General features: G+C 41.7%; 2 protein-coding genes across 3 annotated transcripts in view; both read right to left on the reverse strand.

Moving 5' to 3' along the window:
• The window catches only part of NCKAP5L (NCK associated protein 5 like), a 47,238-nt gene extending 40,940 nt beyond the window's left edge, over window positions 1–6,298 (reverse strand). For both annotated transcript variants that reach the window (XM_031462609.2, XM_031462605.2), the window contains exon 1: window positions 6,159–6,298. The gene's annotated coding sequence lies outside the window, so the exon portion shown is untranslated. The remainder of the gene's footprint in view (window positions 1–6,158) is intronic.
• On the reverse strand, window positions 1,564–6,435 carry BCDIN3D (BCDIN3 domain containing RNA methyltransferase). The gene is made up of 2 exons (XM_010989708.3): window positions 6,159–6,435; window positions 1,564–2,889 (listed from the first exon to the last, which is right to left on the reverse strand). The coding sequence occupies exons 1-2, from the start codon at window positions 6,390–6,392 to the stop codon at window positions 2,245–2,247; spliced, it is 879 nt and encodes a 292-aa protein (XP_010988010.2). The 5' UTR covers window positions 6,393–6,435; the 3' UTR covers window positions 1,564–2,244.
• Window positions 6,436–12,358: the final 5,923 nt, after the last annotated feature.

The raw sequence follows: 12,358 nt of genomic DNA on the forward strand, positions 1-12,358 counted from the left end.
GTATTTAATGTCACAGAACATACACCTAAAAATAATTAAAATTGTATACTTACTACGATAAAAAAATGCAAAAAAACTAAACCAAACCAAACCAAACCAAACCAGAATCCTAAGCCCCATTTCTGACTTGAAACACAGCTCCTGGAGATGAATCCAGGACTCCCCAGGTAATTCTTATGCAAATTAAAATCTGAACCAATTGCTTAATGGGTAGAGAGGAGAATAAAGGGAGGGAGGTATGGCAGAGAAACCAAGGGAGAGTGGTTTAACAAGGAAGAAGGGGTCAAGAGTGTTCAATGGTTCCATGGCCCAGGAGGAGGACTGAAAAGAGGTCTCAGATACAGCGTTCAGGTGGTCACTGATGAATGGGGGCTGAGGGAACAGAGGATGTGGAGTCTTATTTTTTCAAGGGCTTTGCTCATGTTTGCTGGTAAGTAGATGTAGGGAAAGATTGCAAAGCTTGAGGAGGAGATAGGACACAAGGTTTGTCGTTTTGAAGAGAGACCTGAGCATGTTGATAGGTGGATAGGGGAGGAGTCAATGAGGCCAAGGAGACACCAAAAGGATCTTCAATAAAACATAATTTGGGAGAGGTAGTAGAAGTTGGGATCAGGGACTTAGGCAGGGGTTATTTGGGTAAAAGCTCACTGGGTAAGTTTAGAAGTGGAAAGGAGGGAAGATGAAGGTGTTCAAAAAGACTTCCTGACACAGCAAGCAAGAATGCCGCTAGTTTGTGGTTAGGTCACCTACTCAGATTAATGAAGCAGAAATAGAGTCAAGAGCCTGCAGAAGGGGAAAAGTCTGGAAGAGTCACTAGAATAAAAGTGATCAGGAGCAGCAATATAAAAAGATTGAGAAGTAGTATTGGAGTCTAAATGAGACTGGAAATGGTACCAACCATACAATTATCCTGCACAAAATAGAAAAATTGGTTTTCCTAAATGAAGGTTCTGGTTCCACCCTTCTATTATTCAGCGACTGCTCTGGCTTCTGCTCTCTCATGCATAAAGTTCAAATTCCTTAGCAGGAACTTTTACTAACTTTTCCTTCAAGAGGTCCAACCTCTAATTGGTGGTTTAGACTCTTCTGTTCCCTGTTCCTCCATCTATAACATAAATAATAGGACCTTAGGGATTTTGAAGCTCATCAATCTAATCTCCCTTCTTAGCTAGGTATGTTTTATTTTTCCATCTTCTCTCCACCAAATCTTTCTCCATCTTCCACTTTCCCTTGGAGTGGACTCATGGGTGTTTTAAAAATCAAAACCTGCCAGATCAGTGGCACTTATTCCACAGGACTGATGCTGTAGCCATCCAATTGCAGACTGCATTTTGCTTATGCTTCCCTGTACCTATTCCCACCCTGATACTGACTGGTGTGTGCCCCCAACCCCCATACTGGTGTGCTCCGGCAGAGGACACTGCCAAAAGAGTCCTGAATTAACTTACTCACTAGCATATTTTCTGTTTTGAGCTTGAGTGAGGTTTTTGTCTTGAGTGAAAACCTTCATGGTTAGAGTGATTAAAAGCAGAAGCTTCTTATCTACCCCAGGTTCACAGGGCATTCTCAACCATACTCCAGTCACTTTTATTATATATAAAATATAACTGTATATTCTGTATACAGTTCCACTTCATTCATTTCATTTGTACCAGTTGGATTTTGAGTTCATAATTTAAATCTTTAAAACATCTTTTAAGTGCCAGTCAATGCGTCTTAGCTAGTTCTGTATATGTAACTGCTGTGCTCAGCCTGGGCATGTTGGAAACTTGGCCTGCTCTGGAAAGATGTTTTTCCTACCAATGCTCTCCTTTAGCCAAGCCAGTGACTTTTCATTCCAGATTGTATTGTGAGACTTTGACCCACAGAATAAGTCCAGAAGCCTGAAGGCAGATCAGATTCAAGGAGTTCAGGGAATGAATACATTCTAAGGCCAACCTGGTCTAAGTCTTCCTAAATAACCACTAAAAGCAGCCCCTTCCATATCCCAGAACCAGGATCACTTTCTCTAGGCCATCTCATTCCAGATAGCCCAGATCACTGCTCCACAGAAATATTTTCCTCGAGGATCATTCCCCCAAATGGGGAACAGATACTGATTCTTTTCATTGCATGTCTTGGACATTTTAAAAGCTTCTGCCAGGTTTTGAGGCTGCCTAACTACCAAGATTTAAGGAGAGTGAACTTAATTCTTAGTATAAAACTCCTTCAATATCTGTATCCTGGTCTTCCCACCCTCTCATCTCACTGTCTCCAGAATCTTAATCTGTTCCTTTCTTTCCCCTCTTCTATCAGTGAATCAGGGGATGAATGAGTCGCTGTTGTTTGTTTTGCCCTGAAGAGGAGAAGGCTTCGGTCCCAGCTGGTGTTGCCAAAGCAGCATACTAATTCCATGCCATGGTCCTGGGTCAAGATCTGCACAATCTGATTGGCCATATCACCTCGGATGGCAAGAGAGTGGAAGTGGTCAAAATCATGGAGGCCTAGTTTCCGGAGACGCCTTGCAGCTGCCCGGTAACACTTCCAGGGCTGTGGTTCCACAAGCAGGTAGCGGCATAGGGAAGAAAGGTGGGCCAGAAACTCCCACAGGCCTTGGTCCCCATGGTTCAGATGAATCCACATGGTTACTGACATGCAGAAGCCAATATCAAAAACCGAACGTCCAAACTGGCTTAAGAAAGAGCCCAAGAGAATTTTCCGGGTCCTCTGATTCATGAAGTCCAGGGTGATAAAGGTCAAGCCATCAGGAAAAGGGCATTCTTTTTCAGCTCGCTCCACCAGGACTGGATCTATGTCGCAGCAGAGGAGATGGAGTTCTTTTGAGGCATCTGAGCAGGTCTCCCCATCGTGTAGGGAAAGGAAATGTTTGTATAGAGCCACACTCAGATCCTAGAGGAATCCAAAAGAGCTTTGTCATTGCAGTTCTCAACCAGTGAATGGAAGAGAAACCTATATCTCTTATCCTCCCATAGAGACTGCAACTTACACCTGGCTTTATAAGACGTGAGGTTCCTAAAATATAGGCTAAGGAGGTTGCCCCAAAAAAGTTTTCCACAGAGCAGGCTGTCAGCGCCCTCCAGGGGTCTCAGGCTGTAATGCATCATCTCTATACTTTGCTGACACTGATGGGTTGTATGGTTGAAAGTTACAGCCCAATGGATGCAGCAAAGGAGTCCAGAGCAGTATTTTCCAGCTTAAGTAATATGCTGGTAAACTCACCATCTTTTTCTCTTTTGTATATCTCAGATTCCTGAGAGGATGAAAGAGTTTCAGGGACATAACCAGAGCTCCTTACTAGGAAGGTGAGGAACAGAGCAAGCACCACCTTATAAAAATCTACTTCTCAGACCTGTGGTTGGGAAAGTCTGGATTCCAAAAAGTCCACATTCAGCCTTCGCTCTACAGCTTCAATTTTACTACCTGTCTTATGCTTCACCACCCCTTTCTGAGACTTACTCTGCTTTTGCATCCATTACTCTCAAAAGTCACTGCTGCCTCTTTCTAGCCAAATCCAATGATTTGTGATTTTCACCATCTTAGCACTTTTTTACTCTTAAACAAGTCACTATCTCCTTTCTCTAACTTTGACTTCTATAACCATTATAACTAACTCAAATTTGTGTTGTTCTAATCTATTTTTTCAAGGCATTTTTTATTATCTCATTTGCTCTGTGCAACAATCCTATGCCCTTTGTGCAGGTGAAGAAAGTGTGGCTGGAAACAACCAGATGTCTAATAATAGTAGCATGGATTAAGATGGAATACCAGATAGCAATTAAAATGAAGGAATTCAGCTCAGTGCAGCAACATGGATGACTCACACAAATACATAATGCTGAGTAAAACAGCAAGACACAAAAGAAAATACATGGCAAGCTTCCATTTATATGAAGTTAAAAAATGGATGAAATTAAACTACATTGTTTAGGGATACAAAAATTCACTATTTATTTATAAGCTATAAATAATAGCAAGGAAAGAATAATAATAAAAGTTGGGCTAGTTACCACTTCTGGGTGGAGAGAGGGGTTTATGAGCAGGAAAAGGCATATGGGAGACTTCTGCGGGTGCTGACAGCCTTTTATACTTGATCTAGACAGTAGTCATAAAGGTGTTTGCTTTAAAATAATTCATAAAGTATGAATTTATGTTTTATGCACGTTCTCCATGTGTGGCATGGTTCACAGAAAACCCGGTATTTTAAAAATTATGGTTCAGAGGCTAGTGAATTGTCCAATGTCACATGGTTAATACACGGCAAGATTTAGGCTACATTAGGTTCTTTCCTCTATACCAGGATTCTCATACTTTAATAGACATACACATCATCTAGGGAATCTTATTAAAATAAAGATGTTAATACAGTAGATCTGGGGTGGGGGCTGAGATTCTGTATTTCTAATAAGCTTCCAAATCATACTAATGCTGTAGTTCAAGGACCACATTTTGAGTAGGAAGGTCCTATACTATGCTGCTTAAAAATTTCTCCCCATATCTCTTTTACTTCTTTGCTGTCTCCCTCCTCCTATCTGATCTTGGGTGTGCCTCATGTTTGACCAGTCATTTTGTCACATCTTCCACATCTCTTCATCCTCTCCATCCTCAATTCCCCAGTCCTAGAGTCCCCTAGAGTAAAAAATAAAATTCAGACTCACAGGCTCAATCCCCCAAGATCCTGATTCATTAGGTCTAGAGTGGGGCTTAGGAGTTTTTTAAATTAAAAAAAAAAAATTATACCACATCTATTAATGAAATATGAAGCTGCTAAAAAACAATGCAGTAACATGAGTGATCTCCAAATTATTAAGTGAAAAGCAAGGTGCAAAACAGTGTACTATTATTTGTAAAACTAGAATAAGTGGGATAGTTATACATACATAAATGCTTGTGTACACTCAAGAAATTATAAACAGGAGTTGCCATTGCATAGCGGAAGGAGAGGACTTAGGATCAGAAGTAGTTTCTTTTTACTATATGCCCGTTTGTATTTTGAATTTTTTTGTTTTATGAAGTGCAAGCATTTTTTTTTCTTAAGTACAAAATAAAAAATTCCCTAAATGTACAGGCAGGCTTGGGAACCACTGCCCTAGTTAACTGCAACTATGTCCTTGCCCCTAAGGTGCACATATACTACTTTGAAATCTCCTGTAGTTTCCTATTGCCTTTTATTAAGCCCAGTCTCTTTTCCATTGCTTTCCCCCTCAGATTTCCTATATAATCACAGTAGAGAAATGTTTGCAAGGGATAGCCAGACACCCACCCATCTGCTCATTCCAACTTTTAGCCTGTATCTAAATGTCCCCCTCTCATTTACCCGCTGAGTTCTTACAGCCCTCAACCCTCAACCAAAGTCTCTTCTGCCTAAGGCCAGCAACACAATAAAAATTTCCTCACCCTCTGCTGCTCATGGTCTGGAATGGAGTGGGGCTACTAACTTTTGAAGCATTTATAATCACAGGGTCAGAATGCCTGCTCCTCTGGGATATCCTAGTGGCTACAAATAGGTGTCAGAGAGACATCTCACTGTTGTGTTTGTGGTTTGACTATAATCATTGTACGACTAAGAATACTTTGTGGTAAGAAAACGTGGCAATGCCTTCCTCTGGCAGGATGCTTTCTTTCTCGATCGTCTCCACTGTACTTGGCCAACTCATTGCTTTTAAAATAAATACCCACTTGGCTCCAGGGTCCATTCTGCACCGTGTTTCACACGAATCTTAATTCCAGACATGATTCTGTCACCTCTGTCTCATCTCTCCCAGTAAACCATTTCCAACTCCAGGCTCGCAACGTGAGTCTGGGAGGCCCCCTCTCCCCCAGCCAAGTCACCAGCCACGCTGGACAGGAGGCAAGCGCCGGAAGCCCAGACACGATGACCCTTCCCACCCGGGGTTTGGCCGTGAGGCGTAGAGAGGAGGCGGGGACGCAGGAATTTGGAACGTAGTTGAAAATGATTCCTCCCCAAGATTCCTAAAATAGATGGTGCAGGGACCCTGGAGGTCAGACAGCAGCAGCTCGGGATCGAACTCTACGCCTTTAAACTCATTTTGGGAAAGTTGTGACGGGTGTGATGCCACGCCCAGACCAGAACACCAGTGGACGTGAAAGCTGCCAACCTCTCATCTCAACCGACGTCGGATCCCTCCCCCGTCACTCACCCCGGAGTTACACCCCACGTCGAGCCCCAGGATCGGCCTCGTCTCGGGACTCTGAGGGAAGAGCCGGTGAAGTAGCTCTGGGGGCAAGAGGAGGAGTCGTTGCTCTGGAGGGTGGAACCGGGAATAATGAGGAAAATTTCCGAATGGGGCGGCCCCGGGTTCCAGAGCTCGCTGTTCCTTTTCCGCCGAGGCCTCCTCAACGCCCCCGGTGGCCCGCTTCATGGACGCCGCCATTAGTCTCAATCTGGCCTCCGGGCCCCCGCGGAACCGGAAGTCGGGGACCTCAGCCCGGCGAGCGAGGGCTGGGCTCCAGCGCGCGTGCGCTGAATGGCAAAGGCGGGTGTGTATTAAAGGCCGCCTACCCTAAGCGATCGCGGATGCTTGGGCTTTCGTTACTTTGTTGAACTGTCGCTGTAACGTAGGAGGTGGATAGTAATATTATCCCATTTTTCTGGTGAAACAAGTGCAGAGAGGTTAAATGACTTGCCTAAGCTAGCATAGTTTTAACTTGGGCTACCAAGAACAAGGAGTTTGTTGGGATTTGGAAATCAGTTTTGGTCTAACTTCATTTACAAATGCATAAAGTGAGACCCAGAGAGTAGAAACTCCTTGTCCAGGGTCACACGGCGAATCTGTGACACTGGAACTTGTGCCCGGTTCATCCTGTGATTCCCGGAAATGTTAGGCAGGAGCTATGGGTCACTTGAGGTGCCAGAAGACCCAGATGGTTCTGCCTGCCACGTGGGACAGGAGGACAGGGGCAACTGTAGACTGTGAGCTCCTTGAGAGATATGGACTATGCCTTAAGAGTCAGCACCTAAGAGTCCTTACCAGGCCCAGACACCTTCTTAAGCCCTTTACATGTATTAATTTGTTTAATCCTCACACCAACCCTGTGAGGAAAGAACCATAATTATTATCCCTTTTATATAAATGAGGACATCGGGGCACAGAGAAATTAGTAATTTGCCCAAGGTGGCACAGTTAGAAATAATGCTACCAGGATTTGAACTCAAGCACTTTGTACTTGCAACCATTACGTTTGTCTCAGCTTTGAATCCCCTGTGCCTCCCTACCATAATGTCTGGCCAAAAGGTGCTCAATAAATGTTTGTTGAATGAATACTCAGTATCAACAAATGGTATTGGGAAACATCATATGCAAACGAATGAAAGTGGACCCTTACACAAAAATCAACTCAAAATGGATTAAGAACCTGAACATAAGATCTGAAACTGTGTAAGTTCTAGAAAAAAAAATCATAGGGGGAAGGCTTCAAGACTGATCTTAGCAATGATTTCATGGATGTAACACCAAAAGTACAGACAAGAAAAGAAAAAGTAGACAAGAGGGACTACATTGAATTAAAACGCTTCTACACAGCAACAGAAACCACTGACAGAGTAAAAAGGTAACCTATGGAATGGGAGAAAATATTTGCAAATCATATATCTGATAAGGGATTAATTTCCAAAATTAATTAAAGGAACTCCTACAACTTAAAAGCAAAAAAACTAATAACTTGATTTTTTAAATGGGCAAAGGACTTGAATAGACATTTTTCCAAAGGAAGACATACAGATGACCAAAAAGTATGTGAAAAGATGCTCAGCGTTACTAATCATTAGGGAAATGCTCATCAAAACCACAATGAGATACCACCTCACAGCTGATAGACTACTATGAAAACCAAAACAAAAGACAGAGGTGTTGGCAAGGATGTGGAGAAAGTGGAATGCTTGTATACTGTTGGTGGAAATGAAAAATGGTGCAGCCTCTACAGCAAACAGTATGGATGTTCCTCAAAAAAATAAAAATAGAACTACCACATGATGCAGCAATCCCATTTCTGGGTATTTATCCAAAAGAATCGAAAGTAGGTTCTTGGAGAGATATTAGCCCTCACATGTTCATTGTGACACTATTCACAATAGACAAGGTATGGAAATTACTAAAATGTCCATATGCAGATGAATAGATAAAAGTTATGCGGTATTTAGAAAACAAACTCATGGTTATCAGGGGGGAAGGGGATGGGAAGGGATCAATTGGGAGTCCGAGATTTGCAGATACTGACTACTATATATAAAATAGATAAACAACAAGTTTATACTGTATAGCACAGGCAACTATATTCAATATCTTGTAGTAACCTATAATGAAAAAGAATATGAAAAGAAATATATATATATATGTATGACTGAAGCATTATGCTGTACACCAGAAATTGTCACAACATTGTAAACTGACTATATTTCAATTTTTAAAATGTGATATATACATACAGTGGGATATTACTCATCTTTAAAAAGAAGAAAATCCTGCCATATATGACAACACAGATGGACCTTGTGGACATTATGCTAAGTGAAATAAGCCAGTCATGGAAGGACAATTACTGCATGATTCCACTTATATAAGGTATCTAAAATTGTCAAACTCAGAAGCCAAGAATCAAATGGTAGTTGCCAGGGGCTGGGGTGTGGAGAAAGAGTTACTAATAAACCAGTATAAAGTTTTAGTTATGCAAGATGAGTAAATTCTAGACATCTGCTGTACAACATTGTGTCTATAGAGAACAATACTGTACTGTACACTTAAAAACCTGTTAAGAGGGTAGATTTCATGTTTAGTGTTCTTGCTGCAATGGAATTAAAAAAAAAAAAACAACAACCAAACACCATGATGGTTGTAAGTAGCCAACAAAAGCCAGGTCTGTTTTGGGAAAACCAAAAAGGAAGAAAGAAAGGAACTGAACTGAACCAGATGTGGTGGAATGGAGCTAGGCAAGATGTGGGCTGAGCCAGAGATAAGAAAAAAATAGCTAGTAGGGTGAGAAACTATGGATGGGATGTTGGTGGTGGGGTGGTCAGGCTAGGTAGCAGGTTCAAGTCAGAAGCCATGATGGCCCAGAATATCCAACAGGCTCAGCCAGGGATCTGCAGAGTTGTGCTGACCTCTCCCCACTTGGCCAGCCATCTTAAAGGGGCCTCCAGCTTCATCAAGCCAGCAGTTTGCTGAACTTCTCCCAAGGATTTAAGCAAGACTTTTGCAGACAGTGCCATTAGAGGTTAAAATAAGCCCTGTCTCTCGTCCTCTCAATTTTTGCTTAATACTTTCTTCTCTGTCTGATCTATTTGGGGACATAAGTTAATGACCAGAAGGCACAGTGGAATTGAGTTAACCACAATATTCTGCACAACTTCTAGGAAAGAGGAGGTAGGAGACAGCAGCACAACTATCTCTCTCCCCAGTGATAGATTTTGGTGAGCTGAGCTTACCCCTTTTTGTCACTAGATGATGCTAGCACAAACACCCAACTACCCTTAATTTTCAAAAATCAAGAACCACCTTGCTTGTGTAAACACTCTTTTGTTTGCCTGTTATACACAATATATTTTTGCCAGTAAAGAGTTAAATTTCATTAAGGACGTAGGCATGATTTTTGAGTTCTCAAAACACTGAAAAGAAAATAGTCAACAGTCCTAGGTGGTGAAGGGCCGGCTCCTTCTGATCCTGGGATCCTCAAGAAGCAAAGATAGGAGTGGACCTGGTAATGTTACTGGGGACCTGAAATGCCTCAGAGGTGAGCCCATAAGGAGGCATTTTAATTTGACTCACTCTGGTGACTTTTTGAACCTGTGCCCATTTTTCAGAGCCTGATCAGCCCCAGTGACCTGACAATACTCAGTCCCTGAGCCTGGGGCCTGAGTAACCCACCCCAATACCTCTGTTGCTGTAGTAGTACCTAAGAGCATGCTTTGCACTGCTATGGGCCAGAGTTTGTGGAGCCTGATGCTTAGACAATTGTGGGGGTGGGTAGTGTTTTTAAAAAAAAAGAAAAGTACAGACATAAAGATTGGTATGAAAGTGAATATTTATTTACAGTGAGAAAATAAGTCACAAGTTACAATTTTTTAAAAGCTGACAAGTACCACAAACATCACAGAAATTCCCAGACTAGTTCGATGAATCAAATGCAAGTCACAGTTGAATATTACATTTTTCTTAAATTTTTGGGCTGCATTCACTTTGATTGCTTCTTTATATGGTAATGATTTGATAATACCATTTTACTGAGATGACTAGAAAGATAATTCAGTCTTTTCTTAGCATGGCAGATTAAATTTGTCTTTTTTATTATTTGATTGTTTGGAAAAGTTTCTTTCAGGTTCACGATTTGTTACTGGCAATGTCATGTAAATGTTTAGATGTGTTATCAAATTGGGGGAAAACCTTGATCAAATTTCTTTCATCTAAGAGCTATACTATTTTAGAGCATTTCAAGTTTTCTTGTGCAGGGACTAATCTTAGATACACTCTTCAAATTGACGACATTTACTAGACAATTTGTCTTTGAAAAACCTCATTATAAATGGTGTATTATGAGTTTTTCATTATCTGCATTGATACCAGAAATTTGTGTCAAGTCATCAAAAAGTGTAAAGATAGGAGTTTTGATAAATTGTATTTCAAACAGTTCCTATCAAAAAAGAAAAGCATGTATGGTACATTTATAATGATATATGCTGTGTTATTGAGTATATTGCTGACAGGACAAAACTTGTTTTGACTGGATGTCAATAAGGACAGGCTCCTCTATTTATATTTTTGTACAGCTGACAATTGGAAGAGTTTTCTTCATACGAGCTTCTGGCTTCATACATTTTCAAAACTTGATTTTCTTCTGCTCCCACACACTTCCGGTGCCGGGTGTCATAGGACTCGTCTAGATCTTGATTTGAGCTCTGGCCTTGCACCTTCAGGTCACAGCTTCAGGTGAGTCAGCATGTTGGGCGAATAAGAGATTCCTGGAACTGTTCCTTCGTCTGGGCGGCAGGTAATAGCTGTAATAGCTCAATTATGCGTGGAAGTAACTATAAACCCTGTGAATAGATCCCAAACAGAGGGTATCCCCAACTGAACTTCTCCTTAGCTGGGTTCCAGGCATGCCTGTGGCCACTCCAGTGCCATCCAAACACAAGGGGAAATGTGAAGGAGGGGGAGTCAAAGTGGAAATAGCAGTCTTACCTGCAATTAAAATAGCTTACTTCTTCAAATTTTATAAAATCAAATGACCTTGCTAACACATTTCTAGGGCCTTGGAAGGGTCCTGGGTGTGAGAGAGGACCCTGAAGTTTGAGCTTTATTTGCTCCGCAGTAAATCCATCTCTGCCCTGCCCAGAACATGTACCCAAGCACAGTTAAAGTGAAGAAGTATACATAGAATTGAAAATATCCAAGTTAGGAACTATTCACAGGTATAATGGCTTCTGAGGCCTCCCAAGGAACCTTGTGTAGCTGATATCCTGGCCCATGCTCCAGCCCATCCTATCCTCCCATCCTGTCCCTTGCTAATCATGCCCAGAGCCTCTGCTCAGTCCCTGTTCTCCCACCTCACTCACTGCCTCCAGCTGGGGTTTGAGGGGGCCTCAGAACTGGGAGTTAAGCAGGAATTTATGTATATTTTTAAATATTAAATCTATTTTCTCACAGAAACTATGTTCCAATAAGGGATTCATACCTGGACTTTTGGAACACAAAGCATGTATAAATGGAGAAATTTACTTGTTATTATGGTTGAGAAGTTCTGCAGTTAATCCTTATAGAGTTTTAGACCACTTGGGAATAGTAGCCACACAATTTATAAATGGAGTATTATAGCTGAAAGGCAACCGATAGAGTACCCGTTCTGAACCCCTCATTTTCAGATGAGGAAACTGAGACCCAGGAGGTAACGGCAATTTCTCCAAAGATGGAACCAAATTAGTCGGGGTAGGCTAAGAGCTATAACAAACAACTCCCAAATCTCAGTGGCTTACCACAATAAAGGTTTATTTCTTCCTCGTGTCTCAATTCAGTGTGGGTCAGGGGAGGGGTAGAGGGGGCCTCTGCTTCTCAGAGGCTTCATGGACCCACTCAGCTTTAAAAAATGTCTGAGAACATTTCACTGAAGGCAAATAAATACATGAAAAGATGTTAAACGTCACTAACCAGTAAGGAAATGCAAACTAAGGGCACCACAGGATAGCCCTACACATCTATTAGATGAGTGAACTTGACACCATACTGACAGCACTGAATACTTGAATTCTTGGACACAGAGAAACTGGATCTGTCATATATTGTTGGTGAGAATGTCAAATGGCACAACCACTCTGGAAAACAGTTTTACAGATTCTTAAAACAAATAAACAAAC

The sequence above is a fragment of the Camelus dromedarius genome, chromosome 11, assembly GCF_036321535.1.
Source record: "Camelus dromedarius isolate mCamDro1 chromosome 11, mCamDro1.pat, whole genome shotgun sequence".
In the NCBI taxonomy this organism is placed as follows: Eukaryota; Metazoa; Chordata; class Mammalia; order Artiodactyla; family Camelidae; genus Camelus; species Camelus dromedarius.